This window comes from Mastigoproctus giganteus, chromosome 4 (assembly GCF_048544385.1).
Source record: "Mastigoproctus giganteus isolate SK-2022 chromosome 4, ASM4854438v1, whole genome shotgun sequence".
Classification (NCBI taxonomy): domain Eukaryota; kingdom Metazoa; phylum Arthropoda; class Arachnida; order Uropygi; family Thelyphonidae; genus Mastigoproctus; species Mastigoproctus giganteus.
In genome coordinates, this window is record NC_143578.1 from 165,200,211 (window position 1) to 165,226,084 (window position 25,874).

The 25,874-nt window shown below is 36.3% G+C and overlaps 1 protein-coding gene across 1 annotated transcript in view; it reads right to left on the minus strand.

Moving 5' to 3' along the window:
* Nucleotides 1-315: 315 nt before the first annotated feature.
* The window catches only part of LOC150087168 (protein white-like), a 138,154-nt gene continuing 112,595 nt past the window's right edge, over nucleotides 316-25,874 (minus strand). Inside the window, exons 17-18 of the mRNA XM_090372389.1 lie at nucleotides 1,579-1,854; nucleotides 316-495 (exon numbers count right to left, since the gene is read on the minus strand). Of these exons, the coding sequence (XP_090228515.1) occupies nucleotides 316-495; nucleotides 1,579-1,854 (456 nt within the window). The remainder of the gene's footprint in view (nucleotides 496-1,578; nucleotides 1,855-25,874) is intronic.

Genomic DNA, 25,874 nt, shown 5'->3' on the forward strand with positions numbered 1-25,874 from the left:
AATGCGCATGGAAATCGCTGTAGAAGAGCTAGCAAAGAAACCTGCGCTGTCTTAAAACGCAATTTTCATCTTCATTGTCTCTTAGAAACTTCTAAACAAGCTACGCCCTGAAATAATTTCAAACTTCTTCATTTCTAAGTAATTTGAAGACACTTCATTTCTTTTTACTCGGTTATAGGGCGAGGTCTCTTTTCTCTTCTAGAAATGAGATGTCTTACCTTGAAACATCGGCAGCATTGTAAAGACAACCCTCAGCCGCGTGAAGTAACAACACTCAAAGATAACAGTAGGTTTGAAGGCATTGAATATCATATTCTAATCGTTATGCATGACCACAGCCTTCAGATACAGATATGTAGTAATAAATAACAGCAAAGTGTCTTTGCATTTTGAATTTGGAACTGTGCCATACAATGAAACATGACTACGTCCTCTCTTCATTCCTCTTCTTATATGATTAGTCACTGTCGTTTTGGGAATACAATCCTGCGTGAACTGCATAGGAAAAATAAAGTTGCTGAAATTCAAACCCGTCACACTTTTTTAATTCAACTTCAGCTGCTGTTAGAGGTATGAAGTTTCGCTTTTTCTATCAGTTAGTATACTTCCTCACAACTGGAAAAGGTATGCATATCAACCCGTGACAGTTTATGCTGGGCACAGACACAGTTGGCTGTTATTGAGCCTCATTAATACACACAAGCAGAATGATCCGTAATGTTTTTCAAATAGCTAAACAATTGTATTATAAATGGAACATAAAGTCTCGGAGAGTTAAGAATCATTATTTCTTTATAAAGAAAAATATTTATATGGCCCTTGCAATTCTGACAACAGCTCGCATACATGATGTAAAGCCTTCAGATTTCTTAATGTTATGCTTTATTTTTATATGAGGGGCCGATGGTCGAAATTTACCAGCGTGATATCTGCCTTTTCCTTTGCAACTGAAAATACAACTAAGGTTGACGAACAGTCACCCACACATTCATTTACACGCACACAATTATGTACATTTTCAAGATTTATACATTAATTTATAAACAAGATTTATATATAATTTTAAATATACAGTCTCATGTGGGAACATCTGTATATGTGTATGTGTGTATTTATGTTTCCGGGTGGCTCCTAGGTTAAAAGCCCATCTCCACCTTGTCCTCTGTTTTGGTACAGAAACTCTGTATAGCGGGCCTGGAAAAGTGTAAATGTTTGCGTGTGAGATGTTAGTGTCAGGCCACTTTTCCTCCAGGGAGCAGCCAACAGCTGGGCAGCTGCTGCCTGGTTTCCAACCCTAGCACTAGAATCCAGGCCTGGGTCTATTATCACTTGTGAAGTGCAAAAAGCACTAAATCCCGCACCCACTGGAGGTAGTGCAATACCAGTGGGTGCCAGCAATCCCGCTCCCAGGTAGCCCACACCTGGGAGCCAGCAAAAATATGCAATTTTAAGCACACCTTGATGTTCTCTCAAAAGCCATTTGTCTAGAATTGCATTCCAGAGGAGAGTCCCCAACACCGATTCTTGAGGGCATTCTCTGGATACAGGGGAAGTATATGTCAGGTGTTTTGCAGTTACCTTTACCATACGATCACTGAAATAAGATCTTAAGACCTTGTAGGTATAATCATCACAATTAGCAGCTCTTAAGGACTCGAGGGCGCTCTCCCACCAAACGGAGTCGAAAGCATCCTCAAAGTCCACAAACACAACCCAAACATACTTTGAAGTAGAATTCCGAGCATAAGTAGTTAGAGCAGATATGGCGTCCTCTGTAGATTTCCCTTTTTTGAAGCCAAATTGTAGGTTAGAACAAAGTTGTTTCTCACTTAATGGAGTCTCGGGGCTAGAAGTCTTTCAAAGAGTTTTCCGAGATTCGCAAGCAATGAAATTGGTCTGTAAGCACGAGGATCGGATGTTGGTTTCCCTGGCTTGTGAAGAATTTTCAGCAAAGCCACTTTTCATTGCCTTGGAAAAATACCCTCAAGGAGACATTTGTTCATAAGATTTAACAGAATTTGTGGAAACAGGTCAAAAAATTTAACAATAACACCATTCTCAATAAGGTCAATCCCAGGACATTTTTTACTGTTTTGTTTACTAACAGCAGCCCTCCCCCCCCAAGAGGATAAAGGGGACGATGTCCATAGGGCCACTATATATTTCATTACTGTGTCTTGTGTTGTTCTGGTGTATCAAATTCAGGGGGTCCAAAGGGAAAAGGTTGGAGACAATAGACCTTATTGTAGAAATCCAGTCACTTGTTTCCTGTCCTTGCTCCATAACAGTATTATACACGTCTCCTGCAATCATTTTATTTTTTGTAATGCGGTAAATTAAACTCCACAGTTCCGTGTTCCCTATTTCTTTAACTAAGTTTTGCCAACAACTGCTCTTGGAATTGGCAACCTCCCTAGTCATCCACACAGCAAAAATAGGCCTTTTGGTATGAATAAATAAATTCTGCTTATTCTTTGGGACGACAATAAGATCAGAAGTTCACAAGAACATCGCCGCATTCAGCAGTAAGTATTTATGTAGCTTCGTGCTTGACCACTCGGCTAAAGGTATTACGCTAAACGGCTCTAATAAAAGAATGTCGACACATTTATTAGTTTTTATGTGCGCAACACCATCGGTCAATCGCACAAAAAATCCAAGACACGGTGATAAGACCACGGTCAACAATTTTTCGGATATGGAAGGAACCCTGATAGACTACATGCTACATAAGAAAACAATCACTGGATATGTCTATGCCGTCCTCAAAAGTTTTTAAGGGAGGCCAATAAAGGAACAGAGAAGAGGAAAATTGACCTCTGTGACAAATGCTCCTTTACACAATTCCAGCTTTGAGAGATAGTGGAATCCAGGAATCAAACCACCTAGTGATTATTTCCTCTTCAGAAATCTGAAAAAACACCTGCGTGAGCATCGATATTCAAGTGATGTATCCCAAGGAAGCTGAAAATGGCTTTTCAGACACCAGAACGAAGGTTTCTATTTATTTATTTTTAAGGTATTTACTTTTTCCGTCAAAAATGGAAAACATGTACTGAACTCGGGAGAGATTTGATCGATTGAGTATCCCTCGTAAACGGACTATTCGAACGTTATCCAACAGCAATTAAAGTTTTTATTTAAATTAAAATACACTTGGCACAGTCAGACTTCCTTTATTGCCCCAGAGCTTGGTACGTTTATTCTTGCTCCACTCCTGGCAGGTAAGGTATTTGCAGGTAAGAATTGGAAGATGGGTTTATGTGTATGTATTTGTTAATCTGATGTTGTGTTTATACGTTTATTACTCGCTGCAATATACAGATGTATACAAGCCCCTCTAGCTCACGGCTCTGAACCACACAATCCACCAATTTTTATTTACAATTTGAAAATGAAAAGAACATGAATATGTAAGATTTGACTTAAAACAAGGTCTTTCCTAACATGTATTTTGCATAATTTTGTAAGTAGCTAAATTATACAGTGTCCACAAATCTCCTTTACAAAACTAAAATCACTTCTAGATAATAGAGGATTTCTTCAAGTTCTTATTCATCAACTGAAAAATCTGTACGCTGCAGCAGAGAGCAGCATAATCGCAGAACTGTAATAATTAGGAATTTCAACCCGGGAAGGCGCAATGCGTACTTTGATTCAACGAGCATTCTGCCACCGCTGTTATGCATAAATTTCGAACACGGTTTAAAAAGAAACCACCGGAACCATGATTGCACGACATCCCTGCTGAGGGGTGGCCAGAAATAAACTGCCTTTTGAGCGATGGGTTGTCGCAAAAGTATACGAACTCTTCTCCTTTTGATAAGCTACCTTAATAAGCATCGTGTTATCTCGATATGTTACAGAATTTCTTTATACCCCAACTGCAGGATGAATATAACAGAAATTGGATTATAGGTAGATTATGGATCTTCAGAGTTACCAAAGGTGCCCACGTCTAAATAAGCTTCAAGATATCATTTATCACCTGTTCATGGTTTCAGGTGTGTATCATCATACCTTAGACGTTTATCATATACAGAATAACTTTAATTTTGTAAAGGAGGTTTGTGAACACCTTGTACGAGCAAAAGAAGTTAGCATGAAACGGCACCATTATGTACGTAGGCACCCACAGTATAAGAGACAACAACCCAATTGTAAATTTTTTTTTTCCACAACATCAGAGATACCAAAAAGCATGTGATTTTAAATCCGTAAAAATGTACTGTTAAAGCCTGAAACTACGAAAAGCATAAATAACGTGTGGTTTCATAATTTTGTAAGCAGCTAAAGGTAATTATACATGAAGGGTATTGTCTCCGGGTTGACCAAAACGGTCATAGGAGTTCACAAGATAGAAAGAATACAAGAAACAGCACCTTGTTTTTTATTATTAGGCAGTCACGGGTTTGAACGGTCACTCAAGGCACGCGTACTTATGCACGCTTGCAATTGACCACTCGGCTAAGGCAACCTTCTATAAGTAACTAAGTTTGCTAATTAGTGGATCGATCTCATATTGTGGAGACACTCATCAACCGCGAGTTGCCTCGGTATTGCGCTATTCTAAATAAAGCACACTTCTTTAATGCAAAAGTGTGTTACTGGTTTATTTAAAGTGTATGCCACTACCCAGACTCAGGTTTCGATTCTTTTTGGGATCTGTTTCTCCTCATCTGTGATCTATGAACGAATATTTCGTGCAGTGACTGCATGATATCATTGAAATACAACGACTGATAGCTACAGTTAAAATGTTCACGGGTTAGATCTCAACACCGTCCATTTGGGAATCGTGTTACTGGCGAATATCCAAGCCAGAACTTCGGTCAACCCCGATGCTCTGCTCGAGGAATCAGAGGCTTCATATCTCAGACCGCTTCTTTCCAAACCAAATGCTAATGGAAGCACAGCACCTCGATGCTGACTTGCATAGGTTTTAAGCAATAAAACCTACAGGAAAGAAGTGTTAGAAGCTCGCTCCAATCCTAGAATCGAATAAGAACAAGTTCGCGCACCCTCCACACCATCTCCCAAGCTTTCCTGTGCCACGACAAAATTCGTTTGACAGAAAAGTGCCATTCATGTATATTATATATTTTTATTGTAAATATGGTGTAGATCTGTATGATGTAACTTGTAAATATAATTAATACTGCGTAATGTGAGGAAGCGTAATAACACGTTGACATTTTTAATTTTATAGTGTGCACATAACTAATTATCTATTCTGATGTGAGCCTTTGGCCGTGACGGGCCAGCAACTTCACTTAAATCTATGTACATTATATTCATTCAGTTGCAATAAAGATTTTCTCTCCTCTCCCTCTCTCTCTCTCTCTCTCATATTTAATAAAATCCGTTTGGGAAAATAAAATATAACCCTGACATAAAATTTCGTGAAGCGGCTTATCCATGACAGATGTGACAAATTATCTTGACGTGTATGAAAGTAATATGTGTATGCCATCTATAACAAAGATCCAAATGAATAATTTTTACTGATATGTTAAAAAAAGCTAAAATAAAATAACAAATAAAACTATTGAGATTACTAAACAAACAAGGGTGAACACAGAGTCATGGTAGCAGAGACATTGATGACTAAGTAGAAAGCATCTCATCTTCTCGTGTAAAATATACGACTGCACACCATTACATGTTGGATTCGTCCTCAGCTCAAAAAGTGTCTTGGTGTGAAGTGTTAAAAATAGATTTATTTTTAAATAAACGTATATTTAAACATCTTCTGTTGCATAATATAAAATTTATTTTTGCCTATTTTAGGTAACCAATGTAAATGATGCGTACCAATATTATTTTAGGATACCTAAAATACGAGTAGGCTAAAATGAATTTCATCACGTTCAAGAGTGGAATAACATTTCCACATCTCGCATGGTCCCTCAAAACCTTCTACACCCTACCCAAAAATAAGGGTCAAATTAATTAATGATCCATCTCTGACAAACTGAACCACACAAAATATAGAGGATAAAAGATGTAGGATACCGTGCATGTAGTTACAACAAATGTACTTTTAAATACTTAATTTTGTTAGAGTTTTGGATCGAACCATGAATTCAAAAGTCGCGTGGTGTTACTGCTAATTCGAATCGAACGCTACGTTTTTGAAGAGAAACGTTCCCGACAGTTTATTTTTTTTTATGCTGCAGTTAAATTAAACGGAGTGGAATTAAGCAACCTTCTGATCTCTACTTGCGAACTGATAGATCTCAAACCTGCACTCCATTTATTCGTATGCTCGCAGCGTTTATATACTGTACTTCAATTCTGACCCTCGTAGTGTAACAAACGCACTATCACGTTTCGGCAGATTGCTCAAGTGTGTGTGCATAGCTTCCAGAACAGAGAACTGTTGTTGTTATTTGGTTTTTAGGAGCATTAGCAACTAAGGCCATATTGCTCCGGGGATATGCGGTGGTCATTCCCTGATCTTTCCGCATCCTCCGTATTTGGTGGTCACGGGCTAGAACCCCAGTCTAATCAAGAAGCGTGTGCTGCGCACTGCTGCTCCTGCCTACCTGGCTACGGAGGCACCGAAGAGAGAACTCGCAACGCTGCAACCCAATGCTCCCTAAGGCCATTCTTTACATAACTCGTTCATTTGTTTGCAATAAAAATTGGTCTTATTGCAAACAAAGAGAACTTGAGTAACGCACGTCCATTTTACAAAGTAAACCGCGCCGAATTCGGCCAAATACATCTTTAGTGATGTAATCCCCCCTTTCTTCACCGTACAGAAGTCTCACGCTAACCACATCTCTCCTAGATAAATAAATCTACTGTGCCACCTTAACACGTTTTTATGTGCAATGCTTTGAGAAAACGGGGGAAAAAAAAGATATTTGTCAACACCTTCATATTAGGTTGGGCTTGCATTTTCTATAGATTATTATTTGATTGTTTTGTTACCCCCCTCGTTCTCAGAAAGCAGTACGTTGTGTGGAGCAGAGTTAGGCTGGACCTAGAAGATGCAAAATACCCTGGAGGTGGGAGAGAACCTTCTGCAGAAAACTTCGTTAGTGTGTAAGCTCATTTATTTGCGAATATTTCCTCGGGAGATTTTAATAAGTTCTGTTTTCGCGCAACAGCACGAAAGGTGTCAGAACAATGAGAATGCAGAACAGCAGCAGAACTTATTACAATGTTTGTTTTATGTAATTAAGTTCAAAAGGGCTTCTCCACATCGAGGGTTAGTGTCAGATAACGTTAACTACAAAATTGCATTTTTGTTTTGACTTATACAAATGACAATGCATATGTCATAAAACTGTATCTCTCTCTCTCTCTCTCTCTCTCTCTAGTAGTTTACAAGTTGGCTAGGACTGTAAGTACATTTCCGGTAAACCAAATAAATGTCAAATGACTTTTTCTTGATTAACTGCAAAAACGTTTACTACAAAATGATTTGTTGTCTGCCATCGCTATGTTCCTCCATGACACTACAATACGTTACTCTTTTGAATAGATCCAGGTTCAATCCTGTTAACCAATCTCAGAATTCTCCTGGAGTTATTGAGTTTTATCAAGTCACACAACATGCAAATCGGTCCATAAACACACGCAGACATTACACATGATAAATCTCATAAACCAGGTTAACATAAGGATTGTCGCACTTTGGGGTGAGCAGCCAATATTTGTTCATGTATAGAAACATGTCATACACGGGCTATTTCATAACTGATGCTAAGTGTAATCCTTTAGAACAGAGGTTCATAAACTCCTATACCTTCCGCCCTTGAAATATTTCATAAATATCGCGTTCCCTTTCCAGAACAAGTGAAAATAAATAGCTAAAATTAAACTTTGAGTACACATACTTTTATAAAAATTAGTATACTTAAATACATTTAATCTCAAAGGACTGAAATAAAATATCCTTTATACTTGGATTATAGATGGTTTGTCCGTATTTAAAAAAAAAGAAAAACTTCTTAAAAACACACGTCCCCCTTAGTGGGCATACCTGGAACTTTGGATACCTTTGCTTATTGCGTCAGTTGGAAGCCAGACTCTGAATCAGTGTCACATGTTCATTTTATCTGTGCACTTACGTTTCAAAATAGAGGATCGGATATAAAACTTAAGTGGCAAAATTCCAATCGACATCGGTGGAGCGAACTCATGTCAGGACTGTTAGAAAGATACGTTTCCAACAACATCAATTGCAGTCCAGCACTGGAATACTTGCAAAATTAAAATGCTAATTGTAATTTTGGAGCGAATTTTCTGGAAGCGCTTGAAGGAAAAATTAAAAATAGTTTTGGGATAGTAAATGTGACTGCTGAATACGGTGCTGTTTCTTGTATTCTGTGTATCTTGTAAACTCCTCTGATCGTTTGGTCGTCCCGGAGTATAAATAGAAAATTTATTTATTTATATTTCGTGGGAACAAATTTCATTTCTCTATTTTTGAAAATATTTCCAAATGAAATGAATATTCCTATCTGAAAAATATATTTTTTTCCTTCAGGCGCCTTAACTCCATTTGTCACATGCAATAGTTATCATCCTTGCTGTAGATTGTTAACAACTGCATTCATTCGAACGAGACGTGCTTCACTCCATGGGTCATATTTGCAATTCTGATTTAAAATCCCGTCTCCATCAATTTACCACAAGGCATTGCGTAATTCGGTTCGCTTCTTGCCACGCAACTTTTCATCTGATTAAAGGAAACCTGATCATGTGATATGAAATACAACCATGGTTGACTACTTGCGGAGGGGATAGAGGGGTTGATGCACGATTATTTGTGATTATAGTACTGCATTCATATAGTTTTTATCTTGTCATGCCTGTTACAAGTTGCGTGCTGTAAATATCATCCTGTAACTAAAATTATACGAATTTTGAAAAAAAGAAGAAGAATTAAAGAATTATAGGACAGCCATTACTTTTTTAGAGTTTAAATGAAGTTATTGAAGTTGTGCAACTGAGAAATCCTACCTCCCCAAGTTTGAAAGAGCACGTCAGCCCCCATAAAGCTAAGGGAAAGTCGATTGACAAGCTTTAAATCGAGAGTTAATCATAATGAAAAACATTTGCTAATATAGCTAAGACAACATAAAATTCTGCGGAAAAATCGCGAACATGAATGATTAACACATTCAAATAAATTAAAACTGTCAGAAGCTTCTGGTGCAGATGACGAAGAGTTTCATGTTGTTATTATTATGAAAGTGGAGCATGCTTCTCAAACGAAAATAATGTGAGGAATTCAGAATAAAAAGCCATAGGTAGCTTGCGAAGGAGATTTTTAAAGTGGAACAAAGTTATCAAATTCACGTTCATTGATTATTCCAAGGTCTAGACCAGTTTGGCAGTACGCATTATTCAGACATGGCAGCGAAGAGGTAAACTGGTTTATTGCGTATACCAAAACGACGCATATGAAGGGTGGGGGAAGGTACTATAAGGAAAAAAGAAGAAATTAATAGAGCTAAACTGCTTTAATGAAGAAAATACTCTTTTAGTGGAGTGAGACTTTGAAATAAGAGTGCCTGATTTATTTTACCGCGATCATTTTATTAAAATAAAACTGAATATCACTGAAATTGTCAACAGACCAAGTAAGAATGAAGTCTAAATGAAAAGAATAAGAGATGAGATATTCGACCAATAATTTTGCATTTGCTACAAATTAACTTGCGTATTCATTAAACATAAACAGCGATGATAAAACTTACATTTCAACAAGCAGTCCTACACTGTAACAGCAAGGCTTTCTCATTTCTTTACAACTAGAAGCAAAACTGCGGTGAGATTCACAAAGTCTTACGGAATAACTAAAGTAGCAGCTAAACGAATACACTGCTCAACAGTATTATGCTGAAGTAGACCAGTCATTATTTTTTGCAAACTTCGTTATGTTCTGGTAGAACACACTCAGACTGAAGTCCTTCAGGCTATCAATTCGCGCGAGTAACTCTACAGAACGCGTTGAAAATCATTATTCTAATTTAAATAGAACTTTGACATTCACGCTCAAACTTCCTAAGAGTGGCAAGATTTTGTGGGAATTTCCTAATGAAGTTAACATTTAAAAATCACTCATCAGCATTGCCACTAAAAAAAAATACATCTTCAAAATATCGAATTCTCCACTCTTCAAATAAGAATCAAATTACTAGAAAATGGAAATCGACCTCTCTCAACAGCAGCCCAGCACGCAAAATAACAGACACAACCAAATTATTCTGCGCCATCTGTCGGTTCTGAAAAGAAGCTTATATCTTCATAGACAACAACACTAATTTAAGTCAGCATCGAATGGCACGTTAGCCATCCCATGAAAAGAGTGCAGCAGGTGGGCGCGGCACGCGATGTTACCCCCGTATCTTCAATATCCCTCATACGGGGAAAAAACCCCGTATGATGGATTTTGAAGAGAAAATGTGTATGGGTGCGTGTAGCGGGTGTCCTTCGGTCGGTTTTGGGTTTGTGAGGGGGAAACCGGAGTACCCGGAGAAAACCTCACGACCACGGCCTGAGACCGACTAACTCAAGATACTGAGTGGGAATACCGCGCGAATAATTCCAAGTCATCGAGAGGTGGACTCGAACCCACCACTCCACTCAGTACAGCCTAGCATCTTGCTAACACGGCTACCGGGCCCCAGCAAACATCATTTCGAAAGTGTTATTTATTTTTTAACGAAGGAAACAACAGCAAACGTTTACATTGATTTTGTATCCTAGCTATTCAAACTAATAATAATTTAAGAGTAGCAATGAAATTAATGTGCAAACCATTAAATATGCTGGCAGCATACTTGTACGCTTTGTTAATAGTCTATACACGTTTCTTTTTACGCAGTTTTAAAAGTTCCTAAATATTAATATAAATTACAATCATGACGAATGCAACACCTATAATAGTGAAAAATAACAGCGAATTATCCACAGGGTTTACAAAAAAAAAACCAGTAATCAGAAATTAAATTTAGTTATATAGTGAAGCACCCCAAGAGAAAAGAGAACATAATCTGAAATAAATAAAAAAAAAAAAGACTATACGCATGTCTAGTTGGTATCAGCTGAGGTAATTGCAAAAAGTTTATTTGCAATTGAACTTCACTATCCTTAAGAATTTCGACGTCTTATTGAAAACAATAAATAAAATAAAGAATTATAACTAAAGCTCGAACGTGCCAAAATGAAGTCAGGATCGCACTCAGGGGATGCCAACCGTTCGTAAGAAAGGAGTAAAATTAAACATATTCATAAAGTTGGAAAGCTAAGAAATTTTCCAGAGGTTCAAGGAGCACGTGTTTTCATATTGACTCATTTTTGAAACGATTAGTGCTTTCTTTTAAAGAATAAAAATAAGAAACAAAAAAAAAAAGACTCGGTGGTCAGTTCCTGGAATTTTAGAGTGTGTAATTCCATCGTATGCGCCGCACAATGTACACGAATGAGTCTATCCATTATTTCTTATTACTTCTGAACTTGACTTCTGCAGCTATGTAGATGTAGATCAAACGAGTTCATAATTAATAGACAAGAATATTGTCATTAATCATATTTAGCGGTCACATGATCTCGAACTAGGCACAATGCGTGTACTACTGCGCTCTGCTACGCATATTTTAAGTAGTGCGCAAAACCAGACCACGACAGATACTCAGAAAAATGTCGGCCTTTTCTAGTACTGTACTTCTGAATCCCTACGGAACCCTTAAGAGCTCTCCTTCTCTACAGTCTGTGGCGTGGAGGCTCAGAAAAGAAGATAGATTCCTGCCCATGGAGATGCTCGAAAACGTACAGGAGATTGATGTTGACTACAAGAAATTCATTGAGGACAAATCCTACAGAAGACGTATGATTAGGGAGCAGCTCTCGTCTTCAGCTGAGTGACTTTCATTGTTTTTCCTTGATCGGTATGTTGCCATTGTGAGGGAGAAAAAACTATTTTCTCATTTCCTGTGTTTACAACTTTTTCTTTGTTTTTTCCTGTTTTGGTTCCTTTTTATGTTAGCATTGTTGCTGTTGTGGGTATTGCATCAGGCATTTGGTTTCGCTGATTGCGATAAAGATATTATATACGAGTACATATATACTCTATGACCCACTGCACTCATAATACTCACAGATACAAAAAAACAACTTATTTTTTGGTTGAACTTCTCTCTTCATCACTTGACTTGATAGTGTAAAAACTCGTTCTTAAAACAAAGTATTAAAGCTTCTTTCATGTCACGATATTTTTATTTGTTATTTTTCCGTTAAAATTTATATTCTTTTGAGCCATCTTGATATTACGTAAAATGTGTCCATAGAAAAGTAAAAAATGCCAATAAACATTTTCCATACTACCCGTAAAATTATATTCAGCAGTTGGCAATTGTGGTCGAATTAGATATCGCGGTGGGGGGGGGGGAGGAGAAATCAAACTCCTCTGGGGCCTAGCTAGGACTATCCGTACGCCTGTATACAGATCTAAATAATAGTACTTTTATTTTCGGGAGGAGAGGGGGTTGTAAAAATTTCGCTTTTCGATCTGACCCCAGTGAACATTTTTCTTATATAAACGAGTATTTTTCGTGCTAAGTTTTTGTGACATTTATATGTAGAGTAAACTCTCGATTATTCGTGATCTCTATGGCCCACGGAAGACCAAGTCATTCTGAGTTGGATAACTAAAAGAAATACGTGGAATCCGTTGCAGGTGTTGCTTGTTTACAATTTATAATGTTCCTGTAGACATGATCTTTGAATTTCTCAGGCATGCATTTCCACTTCGATTTTTAAAAAGGAGGGAATGCATTGCTGAGAAATTCAAGGGTGTTGTCAAGGGACTTTATGTCCATTATGTTAAATTATGGTTCGGTTCATCAAAGAAATGAAAAAAATCCTTTCTATTGAAAAAAATTCGGTTCATCAAAGACATCAAAAAAGTGCTAAAGCGTCAACTGGGTCTCTATTCGATTATATGGAACAAGGAGACGCAGCTCTCGCTGACAAGATGACGATTTAAAAAATTTTAAATTCTTCCTTCATTTGCAGGAAGGAAAAAAAAGCGAACTTCACTGTTTTCCTTCTTCAAAAATAGTATGTACAAATTTGTAGCCTATTATACAGGGAGTTATTATCTGATGTTGACTTAACACCATTCGATGTGGTCTCCTTAAAACTCAATGCACTTTTTTCAGCAATGCTGCAGATTCATGATCTCAGTTTGTAGTCGCTTTCTTGAAACTCCTGAAAAAAAAAGATTGTGCAATCACTATCATCTCATTATCTGACCTAAATTTCCTTCCAGATAAGTTAGTTTTCAGTTTCGAGAATAGGCGGAGTTGTAGCGCAAACAGGCTGGAGCTACAACAGACGAGTATCGTGGGTGGGGAAAAATTCATAGCCAGCCTAACGAAGTGCAGCCATGACAATAGCTGATGTGGAACAGGTGCATTTTCCTGGTGAAACGGCATATCTTTAATCAGCTTTACTGGTCTCTTTGATTGATTGAATCTCGTAAATTAGTTACTTTATGCAGGCTCTAACTTCAATGACCTAACAAGAAGGCTGCAAGCTTGCAGCCCTTCTTGTTAGGTCATTGAAGTTACTTACAACGTATGATAAATTTTATATCAGGTCCTCTCACGCTACAGCATATATGAATATCGATATAGTATGTACTTAAATAAATTGTTTCTGTCACATTTACGTTTTTTTTCTTTCATTTTTGGATTATCGTGGTAAATTTATTTTCCATCTATCCAGGATAATCGAGAGTCCATTGTATTACCTAAGTGCGTACCGATACTGTGATATACTTGTGTGTATATATATTATTTATTTTTGTTTTTTGCAGTTTGCTACAGCCACCAAACGAAGGTGTTGTGACTGTAGTCTCCTGACTCCTTTAGTATGGAAAAGTCTGCAGATCGAAAATCTGCAGCAGTCCCAACATACTGTACCATCCTCTATTGCTCCAGTGCTATACAATAAAAAAACCAATTCCCGATCTTTTTTATTATATAAACAGAAAGGACAAGCAATGAATAGTATGATGCATATGTACAAAGAACATGAAGGCTGAATTAACCCCTTCCCTTTTGATCGTACTGCCCTGATAATAAAAATTTTAAAATTATTTATTTATTTTAAACAGATAAAATTATTACTAGTTAGAACAGATTAATGCCATCAGAAATGATTTAACATTACATTTTCCAGAGAATATAGATAGACATTAAAATAGACATAGTCAATAGTATATAGCATAAATAGACATAGCATAAAAGGGTACCTATCACGACAAATTAAAATTCAAAAACAAAACTGGCAGTGAATATCTACAAAATACAAAGGACCCTATCAGCCTCTATATAAAGCAAAGCTAATAATAATCATAATAATTTCATATTTACAAAATCTAAAATACCAAATTTTACCAGTTATTATTGAATAATTGAAAGCACGATATTATTGAATTTGAAAGCACGTTATCATGTGGCTAGCGCCTCTCAATATATTTCAATGTAAACCTTATTCAATAATAACTGGTAAATTTTCGTATTTTCGGTATTTTAGAGTTGTATTTTGTATTTAGAGTTTGTATTTTGTAAATATGGAATGGTTGATACTGGTCCATCACAAAGAATATTTTGGCAGATCACCATGCAAATAAAAACATAACTTGATGATGATATAGCAAGATTTCAAAAATTTACGTAATATCATTTTCAAGAAAGAAAAACATGGAGAAAGCGAATTTCATTGTTTTCCTTCTTTAGAAAATTGTATGTAACGGGAGTTTTCGACATTTTTCGCATCCTTGACCCGCGATATTGCCTTACTTTTAACTCCAGACATGTTTACAAAGATTTCCCTTGAACTTTCAGATTTGAAGGACGAAATCATGGGCAGAGGTAGTGTGAACACCGGAAATATTGAAGGCAGAGAACGCTTTGCCCGGTTCCGGTTTTCACTGCTCATAGGAAAATACTGGTGTTATTTTTCTAAATTACTACTTTGCGCGCCTCCAGTGGCCAGATTTCGAACTATTTTTTATCGTTTATAAAGAACTCTCACATATACTGATTACAATGCAAAAAGTCGCTTTTCGTTACGAGCTATAGATTTCAAGTTATTAATTTTTAAAAGTGGAGAAGGACTTTATAACCATCCTGTTCTTAAGAATATATTGACTTCTACTTATGTACAATTAATGGAGAAACACCTTTTTAATAACAATGATATCATATCTTAAATATCATATGTTACTGTGAGACTGTGTCTTAATGTTCCTTACCTTGAAAAATTATACGTTAGTCTAAATTGCATATGTCATTATACACATACGCTCACCTGCTAAGTTACAAGTCAGATATGACCTAAATGAAGAAACGAGTGACGTCTTTATCTAGGTCACCATATCCTGATAGTCGTTATGGCCTTTTGAATTGAATGATGAAAAAGAAATATATATACGCGTATAACATAAAACAACACCTTTATTGTTCTTAATTTTAGTTTTCCTTTAAGATTTTTGCTGTCATAAAGGGATCCAAAACAAACACTTAAGTTTTTAATGCATATTTAAATATATGAACGGTCGTAGATAAACGGTAAGGACCACGAGGTTTCTAATGTTGAATAGTTTCCTTAAGTACATTCAGAAACGTTTAATTAAAATTATTATTTAAATTCAGCCACATGGCGAAAGAATTGAGTAATAAAAATGAAAGAAATATACAAAAATGTTTAGAATTTTAAAAACGGAAGGATACGAGTATCTCCTTAGATTTTTTTTTTTAAATAGTGTTAACGCGTTTAAACGAATTAGTACAATTAGCAGCGAATACTTAGACAGATTAAGAATTTCACAGATGAAAGTTATAAAGAAAATTAGTTCATTCATATCAATGCATTACAATGAATATACATTATATATGAACTATGACTCACCAATTAAGTTATTTTATATATTTTATGATAGATATATTTTTTACCTCTTATAGGATACAGTCTAGATATTTAGATCACTTCACACTAATGTGCAATTTAAACCTATTTTTGCTTATTTGAGAATTAGAAATTATTTGCTATTTGAAAAAGCAAATACTGGTCTGAAACTGTTAAAAGAAAGCAAAAAAAAAAAAAAACTTAGAAAAATAGGGAATGTGGTAAATGACCCATTTATCCCGCAGATTAGGATAAATAAATCATCAGAATTTTATCTGGCTCATCACTGTTACTTAAACTGAATTTAGATTAAACTCATTTTTATTTATGAACAAATTATTGCAATTTTTCATTTTTGAAAGTTTTTTGACTGTTTATTGCAAAAAATATAAAATTGGTATTGAATTCAGTGCCCTTTCTAACTGAACATCAAAGTTATGAATCTTGACATTCAATGGGGGACATAGACATAGATAAAGTGAAAGTTTCAACGAATAACGTATTTTTATGCAGTTTTCTATCCGTTTTGTTCGTCGTCTTATCAAGTTAATATTCTCTGGGGGGAAGGACGGGATGTCAAATGACTTGATTTTTTTTTATTTTATAGAAGTTAACCTTGTTGGGATACAATTTCCGTACACAGATATTTCATCAGACCTATTTTTTAAGCCAATGCGGGATGATTTTTTTCTACTCTTATTTGTATTTTCACTTACTACAAGTACTTAACTGCACACACATTGGTTATAAATATCACAGATGGTCATAAGTTTGTCATCTCAACGTCATCAGTGTTGTCAGACCCCCCATAGCTTGTGATATCGCCATATCATCGTTGTTGTTATTTAGACCTTATAGCTTTTGATTCAATGGCCTCAGAGATTAAACTTTTCATCAGGAGTGATATAACAGTTCCATTATCTGATCGCAGTGGATTGAAAACTTAACAGAATTGCCTACTATTGCAGTTTTATGCCAAACACTATTCCAAATCGAGACTTGAGAACAGAGAAAGAGGATTGTGCACCAAAGTAGAAGCTTCCTGGTGGTAAAATAGTATAATTTGATTTTCTTGACAGAATTCTGTTGCTGATAAGAAAGAGTGTTATTGATGTCCATTCAAAATCAACACTGTTTCCAGGTGCTTTTGTTTAGAGAAATGCATTAACTATAAATTACTAATTCAAATCAAAAGGAGCTATGAAGCCCAATACGTCCTATTATTATAATAATCTTAAGTTATAGGTGAAAACCTCATACCTTTTTAGTATAGTCATATTTATGACTATGCACGGGGGGGGGGGTAAGTTCATATTATAATCATTCGCGATTGAGTGTTGAGAGATTAACAGTCCTACTAAAAAGGTATGAGGTTTTCACCTATAACTTAAGATTAACTATAAATGAAAGACATTCTCATCGATGTAGCCAGTTTGCCATAATAATCCGACTCAAAGGTGGAAAACCATCAGAAAATTTGTCCTGAACGTTCCTCAAACTGTTGTGGAGGTAGGCTAGGGCTTCCTAGCCTACCTCCACAACAGTTTAAGGAACGTTCATGACAATCAAGCCAAGGAGGCCATCAATAAAACAGCTGTCAGAAAATTCCCTAAACAGATAATTATATCATCATATTAATTTTTAAAATACCACAAACAAAGTTATTACATGTTGAACAGACAACTTGTGTGATCGAGATCCGCTAATATTAGCGGGTCTCGATCACACAAGTTGTCTGTCCAACATGTCTAGTATAGTTTAGAGATAACAGGATTCCCATAATGTTTTTTATACAATGTCAATGTGACAAAGTTATTACTTGATCCATTTTATCAGACACAGTTTTATCCAAATATTCTGATTTCTCTTATTTAGATTAATACGAGTAAAAAAAGAACCGAGCCAATTGGCAAATTGAAATTTGGTTCGTTCTTTGGTAAGTACATATGCGCTCACGAAGTTCACTTTTTACACTTCCAATACTATTTATAAACCCTCGATCGCTTAAGTCTCATTTATATACTCAGGTATAAATCATAGATGATAATAACTACGAGAAATAACAACCACTTCCATGTTTAAGAAGGTAACTACGAAACTGAAAATGGAATGTCACTCCAACGCTCAAGGCTAACATTAGACCTTATGGTACTGACCATATTTGTTTTTTCACTTATTTTGTAACAATCGGAGGATTTCGTAAGCACGAATCCGGATGTCCTGTTTACGAATCTATTATCTGTCACTTCCATAATATCACCGGAACAAATCAAAACAAAGATTGGCCTAAAACTGCAAGTTCATGCTATTTAATAAGGAACTGAGATGTGCAGTTGCTTTAAGATGATAACAACAGCGTGAAAATCAGGAAAAGGAATTCCCCGTTTTAATATAAGACTGGTTGGTTATTGATGTGGTCAGTTGCAGTGTGAAAGCGTAAGAAACGTAAGAAGTCGTTAGAAAGGCGTGGAGCGAGTAATTAAAATTAGTGAAATTCGTGAATTGATTCACACATTTCAGCTAAATCAGAACTGAACTTTTCATAAATATAAAAAAGACAAGATTTTACGAGAATAACTTCGTCATAAGAAGCAACATATGTTTCTTATGACATCTTATTCGTTCCTTCACGTGTATTTAATGAAAATTACAACCTGTAAAAAGTGTAGAGATGAACAGATGAAACAAAAGAATTCAATTTTCGTTCGTCCCTGTTTGGTAAAAAGCAAAGCTAATTAGCCTGTGTAAAGTTTGTTTTACTTATTGAAAAAAATATTATTGTTATATATGTGATGCTATAATAATATTCTTTTGCAGTTATACAACAGTGTGCTATGTAATTATATTTAAATGTCATACATTCATACTTGTGAATATTATATTCTACGCAATCATGTCCTACATTTGCAGGGACTCAACAGATTTAATAAATATTAAATTCATCCTTAATTAAAGATTAAAGTACGCCTCGCGTATCTCGGTATAAAATTAGGGATTAAGATCTTGATATAAAATTAATCCTTAAACTAATGGTATATGCCATTAATTTTAAGGATTAATATTATGCATAATATGATAACTGATATTATGCATTCCTTTCTCCGATTAGCGAAAAGATCCAGGAGTTATAGTTGTGCGATGTCTAAATAATGAATGCTAACTAAATTTATTTGAAAGAAATAAGAACCAATCATGATCAATAATCATAAATAGTCATATTAGCATAATCTCGTAAATAACTTAATTTATCATCCGGAGATTATGTTTTACCTATCTTATCAATGAAACATTTAATATTAAAGACTACTAAAGCTCTTCACAATATTTAGGGTTAATCACACAAAAGTTAACCCCAAATGTTAAATTAATTCTACCAAGTTAAATTATATTCTGTTATGTTACACTCTGCCAAGCTTAATTACACTTCGTGTGCTTCTTTCTCTTTCATGATTCAAAGGTTCTGCAGCAAAACTTCTAGTTGAGTGGCTGCCGAACGAATCTGCGAGAAGACGCCCCGAGGCTTGCATTGCCGTTCAAGGAGACCATTTCGAACACTTGTCCTGATGTAGACGTAAAGGAAAGTTCTCATGAGTCAGTGTACATTCATTACATTAATAAAAAGAAATTAAAATTGACAAACGCCTTACCATCAGTCTGTGGAGAAAAAAAAGAAGAAAAGAACCTTTTCTCGGTCTATGAAACCTTTAAAAATGAGAGCTCCACCTTCCGATAATTCCTTATCTGATTCCTTCTGAATAATATACAATGTACACCCGAAATATCTATCAACTTCTACTGTTTAACTCCTCACTATCTTTGTTGTTTTACTTTTGTCTCGGTGGCGCCTTGAAGTAAATCGTGACTTATTGCTATCTACAATTTCATCACTTTGTCGTTTGGTCTCTTCATCAAAGTATGGTTTGGAAACAGGCATAATCTCTTCCCCTGCAGAAATGTTTCGTGTCATGCAGATAATCTACCGGGACATTACGTGAGTTGCACTTCTTGATTTTTTGGAGCAAAAAAGTTTACTACGTGTCACCTTCTCAATATTTTCAGCAGAAAAGAAATCAAAACGCCGAACTCTCACAGGATCCCAGAAAACTGTTACCATGATGCATGCTGCTTGCCTGTGCAATGACACGCAAATAGAAATGATCACTAGATTTGAAGATTATTTGGTTGTGCTGCCCGAATGAGTTTGTACGGCCACAGGTATCATTACTATCCGATACCGCTTTGGAGAAAGAAACAAGAAATAGTCGTGTAAGGTTGTAAAGAAGATCGATGTGCCAAGAGGGACAATTCGCCGATTTCTGAGAAAAATCCTTCAATACCAGGAATGTAGATGATTAGATGATGAGGGATTTTGTTAGGTTCAGACGAGATGTAGTCCCCCATCCCATAAACTTGGGGACAGTCCGCGGTCCACCATGTCTAAAACTGCCCAAAATTGGATGACTAGAGCCATAAAAAGATTTTAATGATTATAAACCGACAATGTAAAGAAATTAAAACTATTTTTCTTAGAGGAACGAAGAGTTGTTTGTTTACTTGTAGATGATAAAATCGGCTTTGGAAGAGGGGGAAGTTACATTCTAAGAAATGGCGTCGGGTGTCCAGTTGCTTTACAAACATCGTCCGAACATTATTTTCACTATCATCCCAGAAAATCAAAGACGAATGTAACGAAGTCAGTAATAAAATTGTTCTGCGTGTTTCTAGTCGGACTTCTGATATATGGGACAGCAAATAGGAATTGTATATGTGGTCAACTTATCAATTAAAGAGACTAGAAGAATGTGTGATTCGTTATGCTTTCATTTCTGTGATTAAAAAGTGTGATTTCCAGAGGGGAGTATAAGATTCTCCGCTAATATGATTCCACTCTTTTAATTTTAATTCCAATTTTTTAATCTTGGAACAAAGAAAATATACAAATATAAGTCGGCATCCCATTAAAATCAATACCAATTTAAGAAAATGTATTAAAAATACGTTTATTAAAAAAAAAAAAAATCTCCACATATAGCAGAACGGGCAAAATTTAATTTGAGAGGCTCTGTATTTTGTTTGCTGCATTAACTAAGCAACCCCGTACCAATTTTTCTCCTCAAGTGGAGCTTTATTTCATTTTATCTCAGCATAAGCAACAGCCATTTATTTATTACATACAGCATTATTCTTTAGATGAATATGTACATGCATTTGTAGGTTTTTTTTTTTAAGTATATTTACAATATCCGCACACAACTCGAATTCAACTCGGAAAAGAAGAGTTTACTTTTTCATACTGACTTTCAAAAGGAACACGAGATATGCTGAAATACGATACCCTACCAGCAAGACAGCCAACATCCCAATGTCAAAGTTGAAGTTTTCCTGGAAATAAAAAAAAAAAAAAAAAAAACCTAAGTGCATATTCAAATAGCTTGTAATGAGAAATTCTACACATAGTTATGAAACAAGTGTACGTGGTTTATATAGGATATTCATATATTATTGGCCACATTACAAACGATTATTAAGCGCAAACTAGAGCTGATATATCAATAATGTGTATGTCATTTGAAAGAGCCGATCAAACAGTTTTATACATCATCGTATAGATGTCACTAGGGTTGATAACAGCATTCAAAGCATTGAAACCAGAAGATTCGCTACATCGGAGAACGTTTGTGTGGATATACTCAATCGGATTAAAACCCCATTACACTTCTTTCTGTTGGGTTATGTGAAGGATCTGGGTATCGTACGCCCCTTGCAAATCTAGATGAACTTCGCGAGCGAATCACTTTCTTCCGTGACGCTTAAAATGCTAGAAAACACTTGGCGCGAAATTGTGAACCATTAGAATATCCCTAAAAATACGTGCTACAAACGGTGTCCATATGGAATAACTTTTTGAGTTGTTTCCATTGAAATTTGTCCTTCCATTTCCAGGGCAAGGATCGGGTGATATTTGCTCAATTGTGGCTATCACCTGGTGGCTGAGTGGCCTGTTCACTATAACATACTACACACACTTACATTAACAGGCCACCCTATTTAGATGAGTAATATGCCTTCAATTATATTGGTGGAAATGGATATAGGTCCGGGTGCCACCCTGTGATGTGAAAACATACATACGTACACGTCCTTTCCATTGAAAAAATTCTGTGGATATCTCTTGTAGTTCCTGTTATACAATAATTTGTATTGGAGTTAATAATTTATGGACACTATATCCAGTGACCTAGTTCTAAAGTTGTGGTCCGATACCTCAGCTTCGAACGTCAAGCTTTTAACGCGTAAATAGAACGCAGAGTACGAAGCTTTCGTTAAAATTAAAAATGCAACGAAGCTGACTGCTAACGAAATTCTTAATTATTAAAAAGTTATTTTAGAAAATGTTGCATTCCATGACACATTTTGAAATTATTTAGTTTCTTACCAGATTATGGCTAAATAATTTATATACTTTATTAATGAACTAGATATTTTAGATCATATATTGATAATTCACCCCAATTGTTTAAGAGGGTACGGTGATTGACTAATAGATTGACTAATATGTTTATATAAACATCTATAAAAATTTAATAAATTCAAAAAAGCTCATAATTAATCCTGAAACACTCAGCTAAATTGAAGTACGTGAAACTGAGGTAACACAGAAATACTGGTTAATAAAACAACGTTTCGTTAGCATAAGTACACTAACATCTTCAGGGCAGTCAAGAGAGCAGAGAAAAGACCTCCAATGACGATGGAATTGGATATGACGTCACTAAATCATTCAAAGAATATAAATAAATAACTTAATCAACCAAGCTGCCGCAAAAAAAGTCTGACTCGGTTGTGAGAAAGGGACGTTAAATGCCTTGCCTGAGAAACGAAGCAACTATCAACTGGTGACTAATGATCAGTGCATCCGTGGTGGGAGAGGTCGCATATCCGTAGTTTGGGACTGGATGCCGGAATCAGTGTATTGCATCTATAATTGAGGCTATGCTGAGGAAATAACCCGAGTTTCCGGAAGATAAAACATGCAATATTCATTCGGGAACGACTAATTTGGCCACGTTGAGAAAAAAAAAAAGCCCGAAAAAGTTTTTTCCGTCAAGAAGGAATTTGAACCTAGGCCTTTCTACACAGCAGAAAGACAGCGATAGCGACCATTTTGTCAGCCGCGAGAGTGCCTATTACCACAAATCGAAGTCTAATCTCTGGATTCGTTCAATAATAGAGAAAGCATAAATAGCATCAAGCTAGTCAGGAAGAAAGGTATTTCCGTATAGTTTGCGAGTAAATTTCATAGGAGAAGAAAATTTTTGTTTTAATGACAAATAAAAAAGATTTTGTGCTTATAAATTAAGAAAGATGTTCAAGTTAAGGACATTCTACAGATCACAGTTCTCAGCAGGTGGATAAATAGACGCGCTAGTTTCTCAGCTCTACTATTCGCTGCAATATTCATTCCACCTATGGATCAAGTTCCAGCGTTCTTGTCGTATGCTGATGATATTGTGTGTTACTTGCCATGCAAACGCCAGGTTGTTGATCCACAAGAAATACAAACCTTCTCAGAAACTTTAAACAACTACCTTAATACTTTCTGCCAATATTTCTGCCAGGTTTCCGCTAGGGGGATGATTGTGTCCGGCTGTCTGTATGATATGCTCCGTAAACTTTTCTTGTTTTGTCTGTTTTTTATTTAAAGTATTAAGTTCCTATTAGTGCCACCACATAAGGATAGGCCCTTGGACTGCCAGGTGCAAGTACTGTATTATTTGAACGGACAACAGATAAGTATTAAATGAATTTCTGCATGTTCATTCCGCTACTCCATACAAGCGCTTTCAGCCATTATCTTGTAGTTCAACTTATACATGTGTCCAACAGACACTTGACCTTGACCAGGCATTAGAGTTTTGCCTAGCCGCTCTGTTCTTCGCTCCCTACTTAGTCCCCTGCTCCCTGTGGATTTCACTGCAGGGCAACTAAGGCGACCGGCTGGTCACAGTGCCTATTGCTTGCTAAACCACAACTGTGGTGATATTAAATTATCTAGTAAAACTACAGTAACTGAATTCAATATGACAAATACTACCTCCTGTCAAAATTCTAACGTCTGCACCATCTGTGGGACCAGCTCTGACCCCATTGTCCAATGTATTGAGTGCAAACAATTAATATGCAATGACTGTACACATTCTGACCTGAAAAAATTAAATAAAAGTCGGCGGAAATCATTCTGTTGTGATAGATGTCGACTCAGAAATTCTCAGAAAAGCCCTATAACTGTTGCAACGCCAAACAGCACGGAACCTGAGTCACTTTCCTCCTCTTCGGCTAACAAAGTTGAAATGCCGTACTCTAGTACATTTGAGACAAATATCATGCCAATAACTAGAAATACCGACTCTGAATCGTACATGGATGAAGCCTCTAATCCTTCTTTGTTGTCGCATCAAATCTCAGATGCATCAACTCAAACATCTGTGCTGTCAGAAGATCTCAGCGCTAACTCCTTCCCTACGGAAACTCTGAATCCAACCTTTGGTATTCTGCAATCAACTGAATTCCAGGAACTACTCTTTAACACTATGCAGAAAATCCTCATTCAAACTCATCTAATCAGTGCACCTCATACTGCAAACTCTGAAATTCTCCTGGATTCTAATACACTCAATGAAGGAAACAGCGAGCTATACACGGAGATTTGTGGTATAAAAACAATATTAGCTAATCAACAGGCTGAAATTTCTGACATTAACGCCCAAATTAAAAATCTCGCATCAGTTATGTCTTGCCACTTAAGGGAAGCTAGGAAGAATTCTGAACCTACTCTCGACACCAATGGGCTCAAAGTGAATACGAATTCTTCATTAACTGACGATGCCCTCAGTACTGAGACCAGACCTTCACCTTCCACCGGCCTCAATAGTTCTACTGCTGCAAATATTAACTTGCCCAAGCCTGCTAACATTCATGATTCAAGTCATTCAACTGAGCAATTTATTGCCAAACAGACTCTGTTAGATGATTCTTCTGATGTAAATAGAACCACTCCTCCCACCTACTCTCCTCTGCGGAACAGTTCTGTCTGTACTTCTATTTCACAAGCTCAGAGTCACCAAGCGGAATCCTCTTCAACATCAGTTAAGGCAACATATGCAAAAATAACTGCTGCCACATCTAATGAGGTCTGCAAACCTGTCTGTAGATCTGCCGCCACAGTGAGTAAACCTGTTTCTGATTGCCAGTCTCAAATATCGCACCAAAGATCAAAACAGAACAAACCGTCAGAAAATATTAAAGCATCTATATCTCAAGGTACTTTCTCCAAGCTTCCAGCCATAACTCATCAAACACAGAATGTAACTACTGCAGAAAAATCTCAGTTACTCAAACACAAGTATAATATCACAATTATTCCCACAAAAGACCGAATTTTTCTTTCTAGACTTGGACCCTCCACTAAATCTGAAGATCTTATCAACCTAATTAAAGAAGAATATGGTTTCGGAGTAGATGTCCGTTCTCTGAAGACACGATGTCCCGCCTACTCATCTTTTATAATAACATGCCTTCCATCACAAACAGAAAAAGTGTTGAATCTAAGATCCCTTTTATCAGGGGCTCTAGTAAAACGCTTCACGGACAGACCATCAAGGGAGTCCAAAATCTCCTCTCCACCGGCATAGCAATCAGATACCCTGCTATCTACACATACTACGTTCTCCTCTCGTCATAGAATCCCCAGATCCCAACTGTTCAGTGTTTACCTTCAGAATTGCAGGAGTATAATTAGCAACCTAAACCACTTCAGAGCAATCCAAGGCTCACATATTTACGACATTTACCTGCTCACTGAAACCTGGCTCTCCATAAATATTGATGATCAGGAGATTATAGATGGACAATATACAATCCATAGAAAGGACAGA